The sequence below is a fragment of the Heliangelus exortis genome, chromosome 3 (genome assembly GCF_036169615.1).
Source record: "Heliangelus exortis chromosome 3, bHelExo1.hap1, whole genome shotgun sequence".
NCBI classification, from domain to species: Eukaryota; Metazoa; Chordata; class Aves; order Apodiformes; family Trochilidae; genus Heliangelus; species Heliangelus exortis.
The window spans coordinates 1,286,619-1,312,056 of record NC_092424.1 but is presented as its reverse complement, the minus strand read 5'-3'; the positions used below and the strand labels follow the sequence as shown (position 1 = coordinate 1,312,056).

The window sequence follows — 25,438 nt, the reverse complement described above, 5'->3', positions numbered from 1 at the left end:
ACAAGCTTCTCCCAGGCTGGGTTCACTTCTCTCTTGGCTCAGGTGCCAACCACAGTTGCCCACATCCTATAAGTCTGCTGTCCTGGTTTTTTACACCCCCTTTTGTCTCTGCCCTCCTGCCCCATCCCTGGCAGGGTCTCAGCCCAGGTTGGATTGGGCTTGGAGCACCCTGGGCTGGGGGAGGTGTCCCTGCCCATGCAGGGGGTGGAACTGGATGAGTTTTAAGGTCCCTTCCAACCCAACCCATTCTGTGAGTCACAATCATCATGCCCACAGTGTTGCTAAATCTTCTTGTGTTTTCTCTGCAGAATTTCCCTTTTCCCACCCTCTCTCTGCATGACCCATCTCCAGCACCCTCTCTCCTCAGTGCCTGCACAGACACCCCAAGCTGTGACCAGCTGCCTTAAAACCCATCTGTGTTTGTCCTGATTCCATAATAACCTCGTCTGAGTCCCTGTCCCTTTTCATACTCCGCCTGGAAATGCCCCCAGAGGAGGATCCTGACATTCCAGCAGCAGTGTCCCAGCTTCTGGGGCAGGAGCTGCTTTAACTCTTACCTGCTGCTACATTTAATTAATAGGAGGATGCAAAAAGGATGCTCCAGGGAAGTGTTCCTCTGAGAGCAGCTGGTAACCACCAAACCCTACAAGTGATGTGAAATGAGCAGAGGGGTGTTTTTCCTTAACAGACTCACCCAGCACTTCAGTGCAGATGATTATCTCTTCTTTTACAGCCTTTTATCCACTCTGCCTTATGGTTCAAGAAGAAATCTGATCTTTTTCCTGTAATAAGTATGTTAAAGATGATTCATTTGTTTAAAATCCCCATGTAAAAGGCACCAGGGCTTAGTTACAGCATTTCCTACTTGCTGGCTGGGCTGCCAGCTCACCCTGCTGTGGTGAGCAGTGTTCTGTTTGGGTCACTTGAGAAAATTGTTGGAAATATATTTTGCTTGAGCAGTTTTATCTTCCTCGTGCAGCTGGAGATGTTATTTCACACTCAGATGCACCAGCAGAACAGGCATTTTTATTTTCTTTTTGTATTTCTTGTCTGTAAAGCAGCTGAGAACAGCAAGAAGGGAGCTGAAGCCCTTTGGGAAGTATTCATATTTCTTGATTAGTATCCTGAATGGTTTTTTTTTTTCTGCCTTCCTTCTCACCTGAGCTGGACATCATGGTATCAGCATTTCATGGCCACCCTTCTGCTCCAGCTACCCCATGGAAAAGGAATTTTCTAGAGGTGGGGAGCTGGGATGTAGGGATGTACCTATGCCCTGCTGAAGATGGAAACCTTCTGTATAAAGGGAGTTGATTTATTTTTTAAAATGTTGTGATGCACAACCTGGGCTGGATCTTTAGATCTTTGAGGTCCCTTCCAACCCAACCCATTCTGTGGTTCTCTGTACATAACCCTTGGTAGTGATGACCCAGCACCATCCTGAGGCATCAAGAAGACTTTGGCTTCTGGGAGCAACAACAACTTCTGCCAGGCACCAGGTCTTGACTTCCTGGCATTCAGTTCCCTGGGCAATGAGCAGCAACTCTTCTTCTTTAGTCATGGACCTTACATCTCCTGGGAGATGTGAAGGCCAAAACTCACCAGCAAACCATGGCAAGGAGAGTGGTTTGGATGGGAAGGGACAACTCAAGGCCATCCAACCCCTGCAGTATCAGGGACCCCCTCACTAGATCAGGGTGCTCAGAGCATCCTCAAGCCTCACCCTGAACATCTCCAGGGATGGGACCTCAACCACCTCCTGGGCACCCTGGGCCATGGTTCTGTAAAGAACTTTTTCCTAAAATCCAATCTAAATCTCTTTTTCTCTACTTCAAAGCCATTGCCCCAAGCAGGATGTTGATGAGAAGGTTCTTGCTCTTATTCCTGGTAGCTCAGGGCAGGATTGCTGGGTGCTCTCTGCTCTGGGCTCTGGGCTCCAGTCACTCATTTGCAGACTCTAAGCAGCCAGAACTGCCCTGGGAGATGTGCAGAGAGCTGCCCAAGAGTTTGTATTCTTTTGGGAGCAGATGCTTCTGCTTTTGCTCTGTGTATTTTAACCCCTCGCTTCACTGGGGTTTTATTTTTAGGAGCTCTCTCCTCTCACCACTCTGCATAAACTATTGCAGCTTGCACTGGAATTATCATAAAAAGCAGCTTAGCCCTGGCTAAGGAGTTGAGTCCAGAGTTGAAAGTTAGGTCAAGAACTGGGATCTCCCTCTGCTTGGTGGGGAACAGGAAGGTGGGGACTTGCATCTCCCCAGCCCTGGGCTGGGATAAATCTGTCCCAGCCAAACTCTGTAAAGTCACTGCAGTCATCAGACAGAGCATCAGTCTTCAAGACAAAGATGTCTCAGGCTGAGCTAAAGGAGAAGCCTGGGGTGTCTCTCATGACACTGGGTGTATTTCAGATCATTTCTCTCTCCATTACTGCAGTACGAGAAAAACTGAAATTTTCACATTTTTTTCTGTGTTTATTCTTATGCTGTTCCCACGAGATACACAAAGCAATGATCCCTGTTTTCCAGGTTGAGTAGAAATAATGCCTGATTTACCAGAACTGCCAATTCCTGATAACTGCATTGCTCAAACACCTTAGAGAATTTTTTTAAGTGCCTGGATGTTACAAGGATGTAAATTTTGGAACAGATTTGGTTGCAATAGGGTCTGTTAACATTTCCATGGCTTGTGTCTGCAAACATTTCTCTTGTCATGCCATCAAAAATCTGGCCACAGTAATCCTCTATTTGAGTATTTCCCAAGAGCTTAGGAGAAAATATGAATTTATCCCACACAAATGCAGAAGCTCCCATCTCAGCAAGTTATCCTGGGGCTTTCCTCATGGTCAGCATCATTTTCTTCCTGATTCAGGAGGCAACGTGCACTTTTAGGATGGGACTTGGTCTGATCCCTCCTAATGACCAAGTGCCTGCTTCTCCCTGTGGACTGCAGAGCAAGGCAGAGACAGGCAGGTGAGACCATTGCACGAGAAATCTTTACACAAATCTCACAGAATCCAACCCTGAGAGCCTCAACAAGGTGCTGAAGGGAGTGTAAGAGGTTTTCTCTCTGGAAAACTTCAGGTGGGTTTCTCAGGGGTTGGTGGATGGCACCCTGCAGAAATTCTTCTCAGGTTTTTGTTTCCCACAAAGTTTTTACCTGGCTGGGGGAAGGAATTCTGTGTGGAAGCTCTCACTTTCTGTTGCTTGTGAAAGGTCTGGCAAAGCAACCCCAGCCTCCCTACAAATAATTGTGTGTTATTTAGCTCTGTGTGGACTCCTGAGAAGCCAGCTTGCCTTTCCTTGGCACTGAGTGCTCTGAGCTCACAGGGAGCCCCAGAGGCTTCTCAAAGGGCTCAAGAAGTCCAGTTCATTTTTCCTAAAGCAAAGGTTAATTTGACAGGAGAGGGCAGAACAACCAGACCCATTTAGGGTATTATTTTATTATTTCTCAGTTTACATCTTACATCCAGACCACAGCAGAAGGCAGAACTGGGATTACAAACCATTTAAAATGGAAGGTTTATTTTTCAAGTTTTCCTCCAGCTGCTGGAGACTGGCTTGGGAAGTGGCTAATGAAAATGCTCATATATATATATATATATATATATACACACATTTTTTTTTTTTTATATGGATATTTGTCCTCAAAGAACTGAACACAGGCCAGTAATTAATTGCCTGCACTAGGCAGCATTTGAATAGCCCATTATGTCTGACAAAAATTTCCCTCCTATGGTTTGAGCCAGTCAAGAAAGTGTGAAACAGAGGTGGAAAAACCCAGCTCCTCTTTATCAGACTTATCCCCTCCCAACTATCCCCATATCTGAGCTTTAAAACTGCTTTCCTAATGAACTGTGCTATTTATTTGGCAAGTTGTGTTGCTTGTGGCACTTGGAGGTTAAATAGTTGTGATGTGGGTTTCTATGAGGTGGCAAGGCTGGTGACAAAATCAAATCTGTCTGGAGCACATGCTAGAGGTGAATAACAGTTCCCTCAAACAACAATAATTTCCTCTTGCCACATTTTCATTCATTTCTTCCTGGGCCTCAGGCCTGCAAGCCCCATGGTGGAGAAAGGTGGAGAACTTGCACACCCAAACTGCACAGATTTTTATTGGGAAAAGAAAGTTTATCCTTGATGGCCACCTGTGCATGGAAGCCTTCATCCTGTGCCACTGGGGCATGGCCAGGCAAGGAATTAAAAATAAGAATTCCTTCCCACTGATTTTGCAAGACTGAGATCATCTTAGCACCACAACCTTTTCCCATGATATGTGGCTGCATAAAACTGTCCATGGCAAAAAGTAGCTGGTCCTGGGATGACCCTCTCTTCAAATGGTTCAGACCACTCCAGGAAGCCTTGCTGAGTCCAGTTTTTACACGTGGTTGGAATCTCTTGGGCACAATTAATGTGGATTGGAGGATGAGCATTGCTCCGGAGAAGTTTGATTCCAAAAGAGGTTAAATCTCCATTTTCTGGGAGATATTCTTTCCATAATGCTTCCCAAGAGGCTGTGCTGCTGGCAAGAGCTGCTCTGCAGGAGGAGCATCCCTTCTCCATGATTTGTAGCCCATCCCCAGGTCTGAACCCCTGCATTTCCCCATCCCACCCAGAGACTGAGAGGGAGTCAGGAACTGGTGCTGCAGAGGCTCCGAGGTGGCTTCCCAGCTTCCCAGCACTGGGTGACTCTTTCCCAAGGTCTCTGCAAGGGGAAAACTTGGCAGTGAGCTGAGACCAGTGCTGCAGGGAGCACCAACCCAGGTGTGTCTGTGCCATCCCAGCCACGGGGGCAGAACAGAACCTGACCCAAAGGGGAGCACAGTGGATTTTCCATTCCAACACTGGGTTACTTGGCTGTCCAAACCTCTGCTGACTAAAGGGGAGGCCTTGAAGTGAGTACTCCAATAGATTCAGGCCTTGTAGAAGTCTTTCTTGTCCTAGCAGAGAATCAGAATCATCGTGGTTGGAAAAAACCTTCAAGACCCTCAATGCCAACTGCTGAGAAGCTCTCCCTTCTTCTTTCATCCTGTATCCCAGTCCCCTGCCCTCCCTCCCTGCTGCTTCATCCTCTGCTTTCCTCAAGGCCATCCATCTCACTTCTGCCACAGGACGATGTTTTTTGTACACAGATAAATATTTAGAGAAGTTTACAAAAGATGAAGCTTCCTCAGGCCAAGCACTCCTGCTGATGCAGGGTTGGGACAAGGGAGAAGCCAGAGCCTGGGCTGCTGTGCACAGCTGTTGAGAGACCAAACTCTGTGGAATATTGACTTTTTGGCTCCACCAACCTCACTGATCAAAACCAGTTTGGAAATTGGCTCGTGGGTTTGTTGGTTTGGCTTTTTTTTTTTTTCCTGAGTGAAATCTTCTCCACCAAAAGAGCTGCTGCAGTGTGCAGGCTTCATCTGCATCCTGACTCCCCTGCCTGACTCTTATTGCCATCCAAATTCCCAGTGCAGATACCTTGTCCTTGCTGAACCAGTGGAAAAAAAAAAAATCCATGCTAGAGAAGTCCCTAAGATGCAACTTAGAGTAAAAATATCTGTTCTTAATGGTTGTGTCCTGGTAGTTTGGGTGTCCCTCTGGTTATCAGTACCTTTATTTCTTGGTTTCAAGCATTTCCTTCCAGGCAGAATTCAAACTGGAGGAGTTAGGAGCAGCAGAAGGAGTTGTTGTCAGATGATGGTTATTTTCCATGCTTGGGGGAGCAGGCACAAAGTAGAGGAAGCTTTGCAACCCAAGCAGAGGGTGTAGCCCCAGTCCCAAAGCACCTGAGTGCCAAGAGGCAGAGGAGGGATGGAGCTGCTGTCCAGAAAGTAAGTTGGGTAGTGCTGGCCATGCATCAGGTGAGTTACAGCTGGTAGAAAGTGATAGCAATTTTTTTTTCTGGAGAAGGGAATCAAATTTAGTCTTGTTTAATAAATGAATGTGTTTGGGTTCAGTGTTTCTGTGAATGCATTTTCATTTTATGATGTTATTTCTGGTTTCTCCCACCTTGATTCTTACAAATGGGAAACAAATGTTATGCTGCCAGGACTTGTCAGAGATTTTTCTTTGGAGGGAAAAAAAAAAATAAATAAAAAGAACAGGAAAATCCCATGTTAGAAGAATGGTTTTGGGGTTCCACTTATTTATTCTGAGTGCAGAAATCTTTAGACCTGTTCCTAAGTGAGTAATGCCCATTGAGCTGGGAAATGAAACAAAAAGGTTTTGTACTCAACATCCCCATTTTAGTTGCAGAGAAGTTAGAACAAGAAGTTTGAACAGTTGAAAAGCTGAAATCTTAGGTGTAGAAGACCCTACAGAACTAAAAATGCAAAGCATTAAATATGTTTTAATGCAAACCTTATCTTTCCTCACCATCCTGTCCTTGCAGAACATGTCCTTTCTTCCAGGTTTCTTTTCAGATCAGTGACTTTCTGGGTTGCTGCAAACTTGATGTTGTCCCCCTGGCTCTCACCTGACCCCATCCCTCTCTTTTTAAAGCTCCATGCCACAATCAGCCAAACCAGGGACCTAAACCAAGTGCCATCTGTCACAGCTGGCCAGGTGAAGTCCCAGATCAGCTGGGGCATTTATCTGAGGAATGGGCAGCTACTGACACTGGAAATACTTTAACAGAAGAGCCTGGAAAATCCAAAGCATTAAAAGTTAATCTAAATAATTCTTTTTTTTTTTTTCCAACTACCAGGTAACACCTTTCCATTCTTTAAGGTAAACAGGGAGAGATGCTTTTAGAAATGTACTTTATATTATATATAAGAATTTCTGCTTCTAGAAAATTTCACATTTTTTTCTGTGTTTATTCTTGTGTCGTTCCCATGAGACAGCACAAAGCAATGATCCCTGTTTTCCAGGTTTAGGAGAAATAATGCCTGATTTACCAGGACTGGGTGGGTTTAGATGGTGCTCTGAAGAAAAATGAGGAAGGACTTGGAGAGCAGTGTGCTGGAGCTCTAGAGGACAGGTTTGAGTCCATGGCCTCTGCCAGCAAGGTCTGAGATGGGCACACCAAGCTCTGCAGGGGGAAAATTCCTCACCCTAAGGACAGTCAGACCTTGGAATGGTCTCCCAGGGGATTCCCCCACTTTGGGAAGTTTGAAGTCTCAGCTCCAGGGGGTGCTGGGACATCTCAGCTCAACAATATCATGAGAATAAGATGGGAAGGGTTGGGCCAGGTGGTCCTTGAGAATCCTGAGATTCTATGAGTCTGTGATCTTGTGCTCCAGCTTGCATGTGCTGCCTGTACCTTGTCATGTCCTGCAGCTCAGAGAACAGGAGCAGCAGGCTGGGATGTCCTGATGTCAGATGTCTGATGACAGATGTCCTGGTGTCACCTTCCATGGCCAGGAACAGGCACGTGGAATATTTGGACAGGGATTTGTTTCTCTTTCCAAAATGTCAGACGTGGTTGTAGCATCAGGGACAGGAAGATGTGAATAAACAAGATGTTTCCTCAGTGTAACAGCTCTGATGTGGGGATTTGGGGGTTGTTTTGTTGGTTTTTTTTTTATCCTTGTTGTTTCCTTTCCAGGAAGAAGGCATCGTGAAGGAAATAGACATCAGCCACCATGTAAAGGAAGGCTTTGAAAAAGCAGATCCTTCTCAGTTTGAGCTGCTGAAAGTGCTGGGACAAGGCTCATATGGAAAGGTAATTTTTGATGCCCTCTGGTCACCTAGAACAACACTGGGAATGCCATGTCCTTCCTCTGGGATCAGTTATCTGAGTATCACCTGAGGAAAGGCAGAGGAGCAAACCCAACCCCTTTGTCTTGTAAAGTCTTTGAGCTGGAGTCCTCTCTATAAACTCAGAAACTGCTTCTGGCTCTGGACCTGGACAGAGGAGCCCTGGGTAGCATCACTGCCAATGCAGCCAGACAGAATGGTCAGGAAAGAGTTTAGAATTGGTTCTCTGGCTCTCTGGTTGTGCAGTGCCTGCCCCAGGTGGCCTTTTAGCTTCAGGCATCCTGCAGGGACAATGCTTAATTCCTGCCACCACTTCCCTGGGATGTGCTCCCCCTGGTTCATTGGGTTCAATGTTTCTGTGGGTGCTTTTTCATTTTATGGTGTTATTTCTCGTTTCTCCACCTTGGTTTTTACAAAAGGGAAGCAAATGGTATCCTGCCAGGACTTGTCAAAGAGATTTTTCTTTGGAGGGGAAACAATAATAATAATAATAAATGAAAATGAAAATGAAAATGAAAATAATAGTAATAATAATAATAATAATAATAATAATAATAATAATAATAATAATAATAATAATCAAAATAAATTAAAAAAAAAAACAGGAAAATCCCATGTGAAAAGAATGGTTTTGAGGATCAGATCACATGTGGGCATCAGACCTGTCTGAAGCCTCCCCCAAATCACCTTCCCCAGCCTGCAGAAAAGAGCAAAGAGAGCAGCTTGGGCAGGGGCAGAGGGATCTGCTCTCTGTTGCTCATGCACCCCCCTGACTTTCCATCACTTTGGTGCTTGAGCTGCTGGTTTAAACCCAAGAGGCTCTGAGGATGCAAACCAGCTTGGAAGTTTGCAGCCTGAATTATTTCTTGCAGAATCAGAGAAGGTTCCTTTGGGATGGGAGGGCTCCTGGGAGCCAGAGGACTTGCTGAGCTCTCTGTGCTGGGGTTTGGGTGCTACAGACATTGAGGGATGGGGGCTGAGGGAATTTGGCTCCTTCAGGTATTAAAAACCTGAGGGGTTTGCAAAACTAAAATTGAAAACTAAAAGTTGAAACTAAATTGAAACTAATTTCCAGCTAGCAAACTGGAAGTGGTGGCCAGGCTGTGCTGGCAAACCTGAATAAAGTAGCTAATGGCAGCAGGCAGGTGAGAGCCCTCCAGGGCTGCCTGGTGGCTTCCAGAAGAATGAAACTTTGCTTTTAAGCCTGATCAGGAGGATGACATCGTTCTGCAATACAGAGGCATTTTCATTTTTCTGTTTCCTGTTTGATTGTTTTGCTGGAACCAGCACAGAGTGTTCTGGACTCCTCTGCTTTGGGGGGATGCAGACAAGGCCCCTGGTTCAGGGGGTGCTGACCAGGGATTGGTACCAGAAATTGAGAGTTCTGCTCAGTACAGCAAGGTCACTGCAGGCTTTGCAGGGCTGCATGGCAGAGGTTTCCAAAAGTGCAGTCTGATAGTTCTGGAGATGCTTAAAAATAATTATCTTAGGGGACTGCATTTTTATTTTTTTGGATAAAGATCCCATAAGCATTTTTACAGAATAATAATAATAATACAGCTGAAAAATCTCGTGTTTGGGCAAGTTTGGGTTTTCAACTTAATGCAAAAACTCACTTGGGTTGGATAGAAAAACATCCCAAACTTCTAAATTAATCATCTCCCTGGTCAAACTGAAGCAGCTGATCCAAATTTATCAGGAATATAAATGGAAACCACTCAGGAAAGTTTTCTGTGTCCCTCTGGCATCCAGCTGCCAGGATTCCTGGCTGCAGGGCTGAGCAGGGAAGCAGGGATGGGAAGCAAGGATGGGAAGCAGGGATGGGAAGCAGGGATGGGAAGCAGAGATGGGAAGCAGAGATGGGAAGCAGAGATGGGAAGCAGGGATGGGAAGCAGAGATGGGAAGCAGGGATGGGAAGCAGGGATGGGAAGCAGGGATGGGAAGCAGTGTCTGAGACACTGAGCCCATCCCCTGGGAACATCTGGAGAAGGAAATTCCCACCCCAAACCTGTCAGATCATCCTGGAAATGTTGGGGCTGGGATGCTGTACAGGTGGAAGAGCCCTGCAGAAGGTGGTCAGAGATAATTTAACTTTTTGTTTCAGTTTTTGGCTCCTCTAGCTATCAGAAGTTGTTCCCTTCCCTCCAAGGATGTTTGATAAAATAATCATCTGTTTCCTCGTTGTTATTTTTTTTTTCTCAGGAGGGGAAAAAGTGTTCTAGAAGCAGACTGCCTCCTTACTTGTTTTATTTGGGGGTTTTTGCTTTTTTCTGGGTTGGATGGAGGCAGTTTACAAACTTCATGGGACCTGAACCAGCACTGAATAAAACGGTTGCACCATTTTTCACTGCTGTCAGAATTCCCTCACTGCCCTCCCCTTTGTTAATGTATCCACTGACACGGGCTGGCTGGGGGTCTGTGTTTATTTCTGCATTTGGCTGACATTTAAAAAAAAAAAAAGACTCCCTCGCCTGGTGTTTCTGCCCTCAGCAGCTGGAGTCAGCCCTGCCAATCAGCTAAAAGATTCATTTGCTTTATTTTCAATTATTAAAACTCTGAAAGACTAACAAAGGCCACACCAAATTGCTGAGCTTTCATTTACTGCCCCTCCAGTGCTCAGATGCACTCAGGGGCTGGTGAGAAATTGCTGGCATGGAGTAAAAAAATAAATTAAAATATCATTTTAGCTACAATTTTATTTTATTTCAATGCCAATTTTACCCTGGTGCTCAGAAGATGTGGCACAGGAGACTGTGTAATAATTATTTATTCTAATAACCCATGTGTTAATCAAAGCAGTCCTGGTTTTTGTTACTTATGCACAGATTTCCAGCTGCATGAACAGTTTGCTACGTTTTAGGCAAGAAACCAGCATTAACTACACCATCAATGACACCAAACTGGTTTTTCTCCTTGATGGAACTGATGGCAGTGACTGTCAGGCACTGCACAGCCCTGGGCACAAGTGAGACACAACTTTTTTTCCATGCCAAGCTGGCTGGAAGATGCAGAGCTGTGCACACACTGGGTTTGCCTGGTCACCCATCCTTAGCTGAGAAAGGGTAATTATTAATGTTAATTCATAATTAATGTTGAGCATATTTTAAAGGCTGAAAACTGAAGATTCCCAGAGCTAGCTCAACCAGCTGCAGGTGAAATAGATGCCAGGTGCTTTCAAGTAGTAATTTTTGTTGGGTTTCCTGCACTGTAGTACCTGTTCTTCTGTCAAATCCAGCAGTTGGTCACTGGGAGCTCCCTCCTCTGCTTTTTGCAGGTATTTCTGGTGAGGAAGGTCAAGGGGTCTGATGCAGGTCAGCTCTATGCCATGAAGGTACTAAAGAAGGCAACTCTGAAAGGTAAGGCTGCTGGGGCTCTTTCCAGTTTCTTTTTGGGGTTTTTTTTGGGTTTTTTGGTGCTGTCTCAGGGGGTGTAAGTGTGCTCAGCTCTGGCTCTGCCTGCTTGGAGCTGGTGCTCTAAATAAAAAAAAAACACACAGGAAAAGTGTTACCTGGAGCAGGAAAACAAAGCTGGGGGGTTCCCAGCTGCCTGCTCTCTCCTTGGTGTTATCTGTAGGATTTCTGTGGGGCTTGGGATCGTTTGCATGGCAGTGGCTGTAGCTTTGTGGTGCTGAAGCAGACATCCCATAAGGATTTTGGTGAAGATTTCTCCCGGGCAGAAAGCTCTTCCAGCTCCTGCTGCTCCCTGGGCACTCCTGTAAATCCAGGGGAAGGGATTTCCAAGTGTGAGGTTGGTTTCCAGCTCTGAGGTTGTTGGGATCATGGAGTTTCCTTGCTCTGAGCAGTCAGGGCGTGGCCTGTGGTAGCCTGGGGACAACTGGCTGGTGGTGCAAATGAGTGATGGTGCAAATGACTGACTGATGGTGCAACTGACTGATGGTGCCAATGAGTGATGGTGCAAATGAGTGATGGTGCAAATGACTGATGGTGCAAATGACTCTGATGGTGCAAATGGCTGACTGATGGTGCAAGTGACTGATGGTGCAAGTGACTGATGGTGCAAGTGACTGATGGTGCCAATGAGTGATGGTGCAAATGAGTGATGGTGCAAGTGACTGATGGTGCAAGTGACTGATGGTGCCAATGAGTGATGGTGCAAATGAGTGATGGTGCAAATGAGTGATGGTGCAAATGACTGATGGTGTAAATGACTGATGGTGCAACTGACTGCCTGTGCAAACGACTGATGGTGCAAATGGCTGACTGATGGTGCAACTGACTGCCTGTGCAAATGACTGATGGTGCAAATGACTGACTGATGGTGCAACTGACTGCTAGTGCAAATGGCTGCTGGTGCAAATGACAAGCATTTCAGGGGCTGTTTGTTTGGGTTTGGGTGCTCATATCCCCAGCAGAGGCAGGAGGCAAGGGCAGGCTGGTTATTTTTCCCACCTTGAGGGAAAGACCCTTGAGGGTTTCCAGCTGTGATGGTTGAGATGTGGTGGGAGCAGCTCTGGTGAGAGCTGGAGGGGTTCCCTGCCATTAATTATAATTAATTATCAGCTGAGCAGCTAAGAAGTCACCAGCCAGACCACGGGTTCCATCTCAGCCTCTCCTAAAGCTGCTCTGGTGCCTTCCCAGGCTGAACTCCAGCTGCAGCCATTGCTTTGCTTCCCCCCTGCCCGTGACTCAGTTTCCCTCCCGTGCAGCAGCACTTGGAGAGAAGACACTGAGCTCCCAGGGGTGCTGAAGGGAACAGGAATCCAGTAGCTGACTTGACACAAAAACCTCTTGTTCCTCATGGAGCTTTTCTTAAGGATGATATGAATTCATGGAAATTTTGGCTGTGGAGCTCATGAAATTCATCTTCATGAAACTTTTGGCTGTAGAGTTGTGTAAAGAGTCCCCTTGGTAAAAGTGCTGATAGATTACAAGTGCCTCCTGTTGTCCTAAGGAGGAATGATGAGGTCTTGGACTAAATCCTGGTGAAAACTGAGCTCAGTCTTCCTGTCTTTCCCCCATTCCTTCAGCCAGAGAGGGGAACACATCTCCCACACCCATGGGTGACAGCAGCAATGTCCCCAGCCCTTCCCTTTTGCCCCTGTGTGACAAAACCTTCCCATGGGATGGCTGGGGATGGCAGCAGCTGTGCAGCACCTTCCCATGGGATGCCTTGGGATTATCCCTCCCCAGGAGAGCAGAGAAGAGGATTTGTCAGCAGAGCCTGGGTTTTTCCAAGAGAAGTTCAGTGCTGGGGCAGGAACAGGGATGGGAGAGCCAGCCCCCAGCAGCATGGGTGCTGGGGCTCATTCCAGGTTTTGGGAAGCATTTCTCCCTGCCAGCATTATTCCTGTCCCTTGGCATTCTGGAGCACAGGAGCTGGATGGGACCTCCTGGGGGAATAAAGCAGGAGGACACCCAGAGTGTGACAGCCAGGGGGGGACAACCTCGGGTCCCAGCCCCCAGAGGGACCCCCTGGAACTCCTCACTAGGTTTGGGATCAGGCACAGCTTCAGCCTTTGCTGTGCAGGCACTGGGTGGGATTCTCAGCACAGGAGCTCTGCAGGCACTCAGCTGCCTCCCTGGGGATGTTGGGTGGCACGGGGTGGGAGAATGCCATCTGGGAGGTGTTTCCAGGGAAAAGAGGTTGTTATCATCATCATCATCATCATCATCATCATCATCATCATCATCTCTATGTTGCCAGCAGGATTTTCTCTCTGTGTGCAGCTGGGACTGAGCCACTGGAGGTTCCCATGGGGCAGTGATTTAGCTGACATTCTCTCAGCAGCAGGAAGATATTTTCATAAAATCACAGAATATCAGGGTTGAAGGGACATCCAGGACCATCTGGGCCAATATCAGGGTGGAAGGGACCTCCAGGACCATGTGGTCCCATGTCAGGGTGAAAGGGACCCCAAGACCCATCTGGCCCAACCCTTCTCATGTTATTGTTTATCTTCAAACTTACTTCAAACTTCCCAAAGTGGGGGAATCCCCCCCTTCCCCTGGGAGACCATTCCAAGGTCTGACTGTCCTCATGGGGAAACATTTTCCTCCTCTGTTCAATTTTTGTAAATTTGGGCCAAGGCTGAGCTGCTCAGATAATTGTAAGGGGTGGGATGGCTGCAGAGATGTTGTCAGTGCTGATCAATTCTTTTTTGTTTGTTTTTTTTTTCACTTACAGGTACAATACTCTGTACAATGAGAAATATTGAGGTCATCTTTATTTTTATTTTGCTGCAGCTTCCTAACAGAATGTTACAGGTGTTAACCCTGGTGCCCAGTCAGTCTCCCAAGCACAGCAGTGAAATCTAGAATTACATTTTTTCTAGAAAACAGGTGTTTGCTTGAGGTGGAGCCAGTGCAGCAGAGCAGCAGCCACAGTGCAAGCTGCAATCCCCTACACCAGGCTGATTTCTTACTCATTATTTGACTTTTCTGCCCAGCTGGGTGCTCAGCTCTGTCCTGTGCTGAGGCTGCAGCTGCCTGACCCAGCCAGAGCTCCTCTCATTACCTCCTCTTATTTATATTGCTTTCTTGCCTTTTATTTTGATAAATAATTCTTCTCTGTCCTGCTTGTTTATGTCCTTTAAATATTTATCTGCTCTCCCCTCTGCACAGTTTATCTTCAGCCTTTGGCAGCTGCCCAGTGACAGAAGGGAAAAAGAATTTTTCCTCTGCATGAGGTCTTCTCTGAGGGTTCAGACAGCTCTGAGTATTTTCAGAACTGTACACAGGGAATGAGACGTGGCTGGAGAGTCCCTATTAATGTCAACAGCATTTTTATTCCTCTGACTCTTTTAGGGCCATGATTTCACCCTCTGAGCTGAAGCCACCTCTGCCACGAGGCTCCCTACACAGTGAAAAATAGATGACAATTTTTTTTTTTTTTTTTTTTTTTGAGCACTCTGAGTCTCCCCTGGTGGGAGCAAACACTGCATCAGCTTTTCTGATTTATTTATTTCCTTCCTGGCTGCATGGCCAAGGCTCTGCTGGTGGTGCCACCAGAGCAGGCTTTCCCTGGGCTCTGATTTAGGTAGGAAATGACCTTGCCTTGACTCAACACCCTCCCTGGGGCTGGAGTTTTCTGCAGTGACAGACAGGCAGCTGCTGGTTTGTTTTTTGTGAGGCCAGCATAGCAAGGCAGCTGCACAGAGCCTGTCTCTGCAGCTTTGGGTTGCCCAAGGGCTGGCATGGAGCTCCGTGGGTTCCCTGGAACACCTGGGAAATCTCTGCTTTGCCTGCAGGCCCCAGGGATTCCAACCTCCCGAACCAAGGGAGAGGTCTCAAGATGCTAAACCACAACCCCAGGGTCACCTGAGATACCTGAGGCTCCCATCTCCAAACCAGGATGCTCCTGGAGAACACCTTGCCAGAGGCTGCCAGGGTCTGCCACAGCCAAGCAGCCTCCTGGGAGAAGAGTTCAGAGGGAGAAGCAATCCCAGAGCTGGGGAATGGAACATTTCCTTCATTCCCCATCACCAGCCCAGCCAAACCCTCCTGAAAAACCCATCCTCCTGCCCAGCCACAGCCTCCCACCTCCCCCAGCACAGCTCAGCTGGCCCAGTTCCTCTCCAGTTTAGACAAAACCATTTTTTGGGTGGTCACCCTCCACGTGGAAGACACAGGGCTGAGGGTTTGGGTTTCAATATCCTGTTTTTCCTGAAGCACCCATAAATCTCTGTTACTGTCTCAACTTCTTCCCAGTGTGCATCAGGACTGCCAAAGGAGTCTGTGCACCTTTCCTGGTAGAATTCCTGGCCACAGGAATGGGGCTGGTGGCTGAAATTTCTCTTGGAAAAAGATTGTTAGTGAGCATTTCATCAGAACACTCTGGTCTGCTTGTGTGTTATTTTTTAAATTATTATTTAGTTGTTTAAATTATTTAGTTTAAATTATTTTTTAGTTGAGGAAATAATGGATTAAAAATGAAGTAAAAACAGTCTGTAGAACATTATTATTATTTTTTAGCAGTTTAATTTTGGCAAAACTTGCTGAAATTAGGCTTTTTGTTCCAATTCAGAACAAAAGCCACAGCAGTCCTATCTATGAAAATATCCAAAATTCCAGGTTTGGGGCTTCTGGACAGCAAACATCTGGCAGGATTGGTTCAGGCTGTGGCAAAGGGCAGCATCCCAGGATGGGCATCACTGAGGGGAGATGCCCCAGCTCCAGGATTTCTCATTTAATACTATGTAGGTTGTTGGGTTTGTCCATAAACATCCCAACTGGAGGAGGCTGGAGCCGGGGGGAGAGTTGGGGGTGTTGAGGCTGGAGAAGAGAAGGGAGCAATGGGGAGACCTCAGAGCACCTTCCAGTGCCTGAAGGGATCCAGGAAAGCTGGGGAGGGACTGGGGACAAGGGCCTGGAGGGATGGGATGAGGGGGAATGGCTTTAAACTGAAACAGGGGAGATGGAGATGAGATTTTAGGAAGAAATTGTTTGGGGTTATGCTGGTGAGCTCCTGGCCCAGGTTGCCCAGGGAGGTTTTGGTTGCTCCATCCCTGGCAGGGTCTCAGCCCAGCTTGGATTGGAATAAAGCCAACTCTACCATAACTGTTTGAAGCAAATATTTTTCTTGCTGCTGTCACACAATAATTCACCTCTATGCACAATAGCACTGTAATGTTTTTAACTGGCCTTTTAAAAAATTATTATTATTTGCTAGTGTTTGTTTGGATGGTTTCTCAGAAGCTTAACATCCTTTTCAATAAATCACTTCCAGAGGCTGCTCCTCAGGGAGATCTCAGAAATGCTGCCACAGGTTTGCACAAGGTTGACTCTGGGGCTGGGATGTTCTGTTTAATCTCAAAGGAGATGGAGTTGGGGGTTTTTTAGGTGTGATTTTCATTTTTTCATGACCATTCTCTCCTGCAAAGCAGAATCACCTTCCTGCTGTGTGCAGCTGTGTGGCCCTTGCAGGCAGGATGCTCCCTGCAGCACCAGCTTGCATCCCCCTCCTCTCTGCACTGATTTCCTCAGGCTCTGGGTTTTTTCCTCTTCTTTCCTTGCAGTTCGGGATCGGGTCCGCTCCAAAATGGAGAGAGACATCTTGGCAGAAGTGAATCACCCCTTCATAGTCAAGCTGCACTATGGTAAGGAGAAGGAAATGTGATCCAGCTTTGTTCCCCTCAGGACCTGTGTTCTCCATCCCCCCACCCAAACCCAGCTCCCACAGAGCCCCCACAGAGCCCCAGGAGGTGGGGCAGGAGGTGGGGATGCTGGGGGGATGCAGCTGCCACCCCCTCCCTGCTGCCAGATGCAGAAATTCCAGTTCTTTGGAATGATCAGGATGTGGGGATGTGTGGGGGGTGTGCTGGGGGTGCCTCCTTCTGCCTCCCCAGCCCCTCAGCACCCCCATTGTTCCTCCTAAAGCTCTTCTGGGAGAGCTGGGCCAGCACCAGGTGTCCCCTCACAGCATCCCAGCTCCTCCTGAGCTCTGGGTGACCCCAGGTACTGGTGTGATGGGGAGCAGTGTTGTTCCAGGGGTACATCAGTGCTGCATCCCCTCCTCTCAGCTGGGAACATCTTTTTTTTCCCATATCCTGAGCTCAGTTGCTTATTTCTGGAGAGAAATTAATTCTTTCTGTTCTCAGAGCTCTGAGGGGATAGGGAAGCTCATGGCATGACTGGGACACTGCAGCCCAACCAGATGAATTGTCCTGGAGCCTTTATCTTGATTCCAACTTCCACCATCTCCACCCTTTTCCCACACAGCATTTCAAACAGAGGGAAAGCTCTACCTAATCCTAGATTTCCTGCGAGGAGGGGACCTTTTCACAAGACTCTCCAAAGAGGTAAGCTGAGAGAGCTGAACCTGAGGCGTGAAAAACCCTCCTGCTTTCCAGAAGTCTGGTGAGGTTGGTGGGAATGAAAAACAGCCCTGGGAATAAGTCCTGTTGGACCTGGGGAATGGGGGTGCCTCCTCTTGCATTTGTGTGTTCTTAAAAATCTTTTTGGAGTTGTGACCCCAAGGAGTGCAGCGGGGAGCAGGGAAGCATCCCTGACATCCCTGTGGGACAGAACTGCACCACTAGGAAGCTGGAACAGCCCCAGGCTCATTGTTCACAAAATACATCCTGGATGGGATGAGAAACAGCCTGAGAACTCAAAACTCAATATATTTTGCCCAGGGCAGAGAAGTGATGAGAAATCCCAACCAGAGGAGGTGAGGGGCTGAGCCCCATGCCAGCACCCACCTAACACACCCTCTGCAAAGATCCAGCAGGGACCTTCCAGCTGCCACCTCGAGGGGTCAGGGAAGGAACTGGAAAAGCTGTGAAAAGAGAATTTCCCTTCCATAGCTGCCCAGCCCTTTGCTGGGTTTTTCCCCACCTGAGCTGTGGCTCAGCAGGAGGCTGGGGGCTCCTGCCTGCCCCACAGCTTGGGAGCCCAGGGATTTGCTTTCTGGGCGTATTTGTTGCTGGGAGGAGGCTTCAGCAGGAGGTTACTGGCCCTGCAGGGCTGTGGGACTTGGGGCAGCACTCAGGACGTGGCACTGCTTGGTGTTTATGGGAGGGAAAGGACTAAAGGCAATAAAACCCCTGCCTGCTGGTGCTGAGCCATCAGGACTGCTGAGGGGTGCCTTGTGCTCTTTCAGAACTCCCCGTTTACCCCAAAGCTGCAATTTCCTGACTCCCCTGCTTTACTCCAGCCAGGGAATGAGACTTCTTCACTTGCCACTCCCTTTATCTGCTCCTTTTTCCCCAGGGAATCTTGGCTGCCCATCCCTCGGGGCTGCTCAGGGGCAGGGATGCAGGGGAAGGTTAGGGTTGGGTTGTTAGGGGGTGTTAGGGGAAGGTTAGGGGGTGTTAGAGGGTGTTAGGGGGTGTTAGGGGAAGGTCAGGGGGTGTTAGGGGTTGTCAGGGGTTGTTAGGGGGTGTTAGGGGAAGGTTAGGGAAAGTTAGGGGGTGTTAGGGGCTGTTGGGGGGTGTTAGGGGAAGGTTAGGGGTTGTTAGGGGGTGTTGGGGGGTGTTGGGGGGTGTTAGGGGCTGTTGGGGGGTGTTAGAGGAAGGTTAGGGGTTGTTAGGGGTTGTTAGGGGGTGTTGGGGGGTGTTAGGGGCTGTTGGGGGGTGTTAGGGGAAGGTTAGGGGTTGTTAGGGGATGTTGGGGGGTGTTAGGGGATATTAGGGGGTGGTAGGGGGTGTTAGGGGAAGTTTAGGGGGTGTTAGGGGCTGTTGGGGGCTGTTAGGGGTTGTCAGGGGGTGTTAGGGGTTGTTAGGGGGTGTTTGGGGTGTTAGGGTTTGCTAGGAGTTGTTAGGGGCTGTTAGGGGTTGTTAGGGGGTGTTAGGGGTTGTTAGGGGTTGTGGGAACATTTGTGGTGCCTGCAATTTGTTAATCAGGGACCTGGGACAGTGGGGTTGGTGTCAGGGCACTTCCTCTCAGATCCCTTGCCCCCAGCATGCAAAGTTTCTCTCTCCCCTGCTCTGTCTTCCTGAGACATTTGCCATGCACAAGCAGAGATCAGATTTTCCCTGATGCCACTGATTTCATCTCTTGCCTCCAGTATTTGTTTCAAGCCTGATGAATAATTTAAATTTGTTTTGATAATTCATGCAGGTTTTATGTTCAGGCAAATTAATATTTTTTTTTGTCAGAGTGTTCCTTGTGTGTCCTTTTCCTGTCTGCCCTTTGCAGTGATGCTCTTCATTAAATAATGGGATATCTCTAAATCCCACCCTTTTGCTCTCAGCCTTCTGCAGCTTCTCAGAGCACTCAAGTTTGTGAGTGCCCCTTTTCAAGAGCAAAGACTTAATTTTAAAACTAAATTTTTATAGCCTCCTTCTGCAGCTGTTTACATTTGGATCTGACACACAAATTTCTATTGAGCTGACTCATTTTACTTCTGGTATTTACAGTTGTGTAGCAAATACATCAGCTCCTTTTTCTGCAGCAGCATCACTGAATGGATCGAGATATTTAATTAAGGAGAAATTAATCACATCTGAGTGAGAAAATGGAGCCGATGGGGTCTGTTGAGTTTTTCTGAGCTTAGTGAGGTTTTTGGATGACAGAAGTTTCTTTCCAGTGTTAGGAGTACCCAGAGCAGCTGTAGGAAGGAGGCAGCTGCCTCATCCCAGCCTCATCCATCCCTGGATGCCAGGAACACATCAGCTCTTCGGGCATCTGCACTGGGATCCCCCCAGCCCATCACTCCCAGGGGCTCTGAGTCTCCCCATGCCCTGTTTGCTCTGACATGGAAGCATTTCCCTTCCCCCAGGAGGCCAATCCCAATTATTTTGTGGGTGGGGAACGTGCTGGGTGTTCCCATTCCTTTGCAAAGCTGAAGGAGGAGGACCTGGTCCATGTTGGTGTGAGATGAAGCAGCCAGGCTCAGGGGACCTGAGAAACAACAGCTCAGGGTTTGTTTGATGGGGAAAACCTGGGGAGAACTCCTCATGGGAGCTCAGAAAAAAATGTGGAACATTGAAGCTGATGGGATGGTCCTGCCAGGCAATTCCTTCCCCACCTCTGTGTAAGCCCAGCACCCACCTTCTGCTTTTCCTTCTCTCCAGGTGATGTTTACAGAAGAGGATGTCAAGTTCTACCTAGCTGAGCTGGCCTTGGCCTTGGACCACCTCCATGGGCTGGGGATCATTTACAGGGATCTGAAACCTGAGAAGTAAGTTGGGGAGAAAGAGGTGGAACATAAATAGCTGAGCTCTTAGGTGCTGCTGCTCCTTGTCATGCTGGTAAGGCAAAAGGTGCCAAAAAAAAAAAAAACCAACTCCAAAAAAAAAAAAAAAAAAAAAGACAAACAAAAAAAACCCCAACAGAATAACAAAACAAAAGAAAACAAAACATACAAACAAAAAAAAAAAAAAAAAAAAAAATCAACCCAAAAAACCCCAAAGAGAAGTGCTGCTCTCTTTGGCCTTTTGATTGATTTGGCCTTTTCCTGGTTTTCCTGTGAGCAGCTTGAAGTAACTCCACTTCCCCCTCCTACAGAAGGCCCTCTGGCATTGTTTCAGTCTGACTGGGGCCATGTTTGCTATAAAAACTTTAAATAAATAAATGAGCCCTTCTGAAAAGCAGCATGCACATCAGCTCAGGGGAGGTGTGACCATCAGGCTCTTCTCAACACTTTCCAGGCACATGTCACCATTTTTTTCTTGCTTTGGGAGGAAAATTAGAAACAGAGGAGAAAATGAGGTGCATGTTAAATCCATTCACTGTGTCTGAGACACCAAGAGCCTGGATTTTTGGAGTGCTGAGCATCATCCTGTGTCACTTTGTGTTTTGAAGTTCATCTCTCACTGACCAGAACTGCAAGGGGGGAGAGCACTGAAATTTCTGCAGCCCAAGCTGCAGCACCTCAAGTTGAGGAATTAGATATTATTTAAAAAAATTAATTTTTTTTTAGAAAAAGAAGCTGTCAGTGCCATTGTCACACAGAAAGCAGCTGCTGAGACCCCATGGTCTCTGTAGGAGACCCCCTGGCAGTGTTCTAGCTGGACAACTAGAAGGTTGCTCCTAAGAGTCCCAGCAGACTGGTTGGAAACCAGCACTGTTCAGACCACTTGGAAGAACATTAAAATTTCAACAATTCCCTTTTTTTTTTTCTTTTTTTTCTTTTTTTTCTTTTTTTTTTTCAGATTCCCTGAGCAAAGAGCCATGTTAACATTCAAAGCTACAAATTAATTCTAAGTACGACCAGAATTTCTACTCTGGGAGTTGTTATTCAGTTAGCTGCACTTCCTACAAAAAGGCAAAAAATTGGGTTTTCTGGTTCAAGTCTTGTTTGGAACAAGCAGATGCTTCTTCCCTGGAACTGCTGCAGCTCAGTTCTTCTTCTGGAGTTATCTTGCTGGTTCCAGTGGTTTCCCTTGTGCTCAGTACCTGGGGAATTATTCCCTGAGGCTTCTTTCTGTTTAGGAACTCCAGGCTGTTCCCTAGGGCAAACAGACCAAGCCAGAAAGAAAAATGGGATCTTATTAAAAAGTAGAATATGATGCATGTGGAATGTCATATTCTGTGGTTTAAGAGTGGGAGTGACTTAGAAGATCCTGGCAGCTGAGCCCCAGCCTGAGGGCTTCATCCTGCTCCCCTCTGGAGCACAGGGATCTGGATCAGGGCTTGTACTGACAGCAAGACCTTGGGCAGTAGCCTGGCCCTTAAAAATGATGCCTCTTGGGGAAAGCTGGGGAGAAAGAATAGAGGGGAAGGTGCTTTTATCAAGCGGAAAAAAGCTTTAATTATGGCACAGGTGGGAGTGACTCAGCTGCTGCCCTTTGCTGGGTGACATGGTGAGAGGCTGCTCTGCCCACAGGATGAGTGACAGATCATTTCTTTCCAATTATCTTTCAGTATTCAGCCAACCTTTCCCCAAAGCACAGCCCAACCTGTTTGTTTCACTTCTGGTTATTTTCCTCCTGAATAATTGAAGGGCCTTGCTAAGAGAAGGGGAATATCAAAGCAGCTGACACCTCACCAGAACCCTTTTGGGAAGACAGATACATTCATTCTGATTAGAGCTGAAGAAACAGCACCCTGATTGCTGGGTTGGTAGCTACAAATTACCCAAACTCATTATTTTTCAGCTCCAGGGTTCTGGTTGCCCCCCAGCCCAGCACTGCAGGCTGGGACCTGCTGTGGCTTTTCCCAGGAAGCTGCTGGGATGCCTCTGTGGGAATAAAACCTCTTGGCAGGTGACAGACACCTGGACTTGGCTTCTGGGCTGAAATTTCATTTCTGCCTCTTTCCAGAACACATGAGAAGGGGCTGAGGTCCACCCAGTCACCTCATGGTTTGTCACTCTGCTCTGCAATCACTTTTATTATTTCAGCATGAACGTGGCCACCTCTGGAGCCAATGTTAGGTCCAAGGAGTCCAAACCCTGAGTATTTTCTGTCTTTGCTTTCACCGTTCTGGAAAGAGCAGGAACCCTGCAGCTCCATCCCCTGCTGGCAGCTGCTGCAGGATGCTCAGGAGCTGGGACAGACATCTGGGGGTCATTTTTCTCTCTGGATGTACATCACCCACTGAGGGGCTCTTCATTTGAACCTTGCATTAACCCTGGTTTATTCATGTTAACTGCACTCCCTGTCTGCCTAATGAAGAAATGTTTGCTTTTTTTTTTTTTTTTTTTTTTTTTGCTTGGCAGCATTCTCCTTGATGAAGAGGGCCACATCAAGATAACAGGTAAGGGAGGAATGGACAGCTTGATGTCTACCTGATAATCTTTCATTTCCTTGCCACGTGTTCCATGCCACGTGGTGTTGGCTTGGAAAAAAAAAAGTTGCTTCCAAAACCTCATGGAGCAGTGAGTTTGAGTTAAAGTGCTCAGGGTGGTCCTGATTTAGTGGGGTTTGGACTACATCATCTCCAGAGGTCCCTTCCAGCTCTTCTAATCCTGTGAAGGGTGGGCTCTCTTCTCTCTTCTCTTCTCTTCTCTTCTCTTCTCTTCTCTTCTCTTCTCTTCTCTTCTCTTCTCTTCTCTTCTCTTCTCTTCTCTTCTCTTCTCTTCTCTTCTCTTCTCTTCTCTTCTCTTCTCTTCTCTTCTCTTCTCTTCTCTTCTCTTCTCTTCTCTTCTCTTCTCTTCTCTTCTCTTCTCTTCTCTTCTCTTCTCTTCTCTTCTCTTCTCTCCTCTTCTCTCCTCTCCTCTTCTCTCCTCTCCTCTCCTCTCCTCTCCTCTCCTCTCCTCTCCTCTCCTCTCCTCTCCTCTCCTCTCCTCTCCTCTCCTCTCCTCTCCTCTCCTCTCCTCTCCTCTCCTCTCCTCTCCTCTCCTCTCCTCTCCTCTCCTCTCCTCTCCTCTCCTCTCCTCTCCTCTCCTCTCCTCTCCTCTCCTCTCCTCTCCTCTCCTCTCCTCTCCTCTCCTCTCCTCTCCTCTCCTCTCCTCTCCTCTCCTCTCCTCTCCTCTCCTCTCCTCTCCTCTCCTCTCCTCTCCTCTCCTCTCCTCTCCTCTCCTCTCCTCTCCTCTCCTCCAATCCCCCAGACACCCCTGTTGCACAGCAGATGAAGAACATCACATCACCTTGGTGAACTTGTTCTTCTGATTGGTGGGAGATGTTCAGCCTGGGTTTCTTACCACCATGGGGGGAAGGATGATTCCAGTTTCATCACTTACTCCAGATTCAGTTCCCTGAATTATCACTGTGCTAGAGGGCAGAGAAAAGGATTACACCTACCTAAAAGTTTCTAAAAGTTCCTACAAGTCCTTAAAAGTGCCAACCAGGCACCAGCAGGTGCTCCATCACCTGGGTGCTGGCTTTTGGTGGAGCAGTTGAGGTGACCGAGAATATCGAGAAGACCCAATAAGTATTTGCTGTTTCAATTCTTTTTTTTTTTTTTTAATTTTTTTTCCAATTCTGTTTTTTTTTTAGATTTTGGCCTGAGTAAAGAAGCCATTGACCATGACAAGAGAGCATATTCCTTCTGTGGGACAATAGAGTACATGGCCCCAGAGGTGGTCAACAGGCGGGGACACACGCAGAGCGCGGACTGGTGGTCTTTTGGTGTGCTGATGGTAGGTGGGGAACCTGAGGGGGCTTGGCAGAGAACTCCCCTGAGACCCTGAGCTGCTCTTTCTCCCTAGAGGATGAGCTGCTTTCCTCCAGCTCTCCCAGCCACCACTTGCCTTTCCCAGACCAAGCAGGACTTAAGACCTTGGTGTTTTCCAAGTTTTGTTTATATTTTACAGTCCCACAGGCTTTTTAAAGTGCTTTGTTTGGGGTTTTTTTTCTTGTTTCTACTGTGTGTTTTATTGCCCTATTTGCTCCTAATGCAGGTTATTCCTTCAGTTCATTAAAGTCGCTTCATATCTGGCTTCTAAACATCTGCTCTGCCCTCCTACCCAAAGCAGCAGAACAGTTTCACAGTTACTGTTTTCTTATATTTTTTCTTATTGTTGGAAGGGACCTTAAAGCTCCTCCAGTCCCAACCCCATGGGCAGGGACACCTCCCCCAGCCCAGGGTGCTCCCAGCCCCATCCAACCTGGGCTGAGACCCTGCCAGGGATGGGGCAGCCACAGCTTCTCTGGGAAACCTGGCACAGGGGCTCAGCACCCTCACACTAAAGAATTTCTTCCCCATGTCCAACCTCAATCTCCCCTTTCTCTCCAAGTTTTAACCCATTTCCCTTCTCCTCTCCCTACCCCCCCGTGTCCAAAGCCCTCCCCCAGCTTTCTTGGAGCCCCTTCAGATATTGGGAGGTTGCTCTGAGCTCACCTGGGAGCCTTCTCTGCTCCAGGCTGAACAACCCCAACTTCTTCCCAAACACACTAAAATGTGACCCCAAATAGTAGTGTAACCAGTTTGTAAGAAGGCTTTTGAGTTGTGTTGAGTTGAGTTGAGTTGAGTTGAGTTGTGTTGTGTTGGTCCTTCCCATTCTGCATGCTCCAGGCTTGCTGTCCCCCTTGGTCCTGGAGCACAGCTGTTGGATCACTGAAAATCACTGGATTTTCCCCAGGTGTTGAGTTGTGTTGGGAACAGGAGGTGTGTGTGATGTCCCTCAGCTACAGGGACTATCCCAGGCTCATCTCATTCATCTTCTTGTTGTTTTTCCACAGTTTGAGATGCTGACAGGGTCATTGCCCTTCCAGGGGAAGGACAGGAAGGAGACCATGGCACTCATCCTCAAGTGAGTACCCAAGCTGCTTTTTTTCCTCTCTAAATCACCTGCACCCTCCAGGCAGCCCTGAGGCCCAAAGTATATGAAAAGCAGAAAGTCAGAACATGCAGAACTCATTTTTTCAGAGCTGTGTAGCCATGAATTTCATCAGATTGCCCCAAGTCAGCTCCTGAGAGGGCCTTCCCAAAGCAGTGTTCCTTGCTGGCTGGAATAAGGAATGTCAGCA

The 25,438-nt window shown here is 47.5% G+C and overlaps 1 protein-coding gene across 3 annotated transcripts in view; it reads left to right on the top strand.

Annotated features, from left to right (window-relative positions):
• Positions 1-25,438, top strand: part of RPS6KA2 (ribosomal protein S6 kinase A2) — a 157,442-nt gene that overhangs the window by 97,752 nt on the left and 34,252 nt on the right. For all 3 annotated transcript variants that reach the window (XM_071738827.1, XM_071738826.1, XM_071738825.1), the window contains exons 2-9: positions 7,531-7,647; positions 10,958-11,039; positions 16,658-16,738; positions 17,361-17,440; positions 20,159-20,265; positions 22,747-22,784; positions 23,966-24,108; positions 25,151-25,221. In XM_071738827.1, the coding sequence (XP_071594928.1) occupies positions 7,531-7,647; positions 10,958-11,039; positions 16,658-16,738; positions 17,361-17,440; positions 20,159-20,265; positions 22,747-22,784; positions 23,966-24,108; positions 25,151-25,221 (719 nt within the window). The remainder of the gene's footprint in view (positions 1-7,530; positions 7,648-10,957; positions 11,040-16,657; positions 16,739-17,360; positions 17,441-20,158; positions 20,266-22,746; positions 22,785-23,965; positions 24,109-25,150; positions 25,222-25,438) is intronic.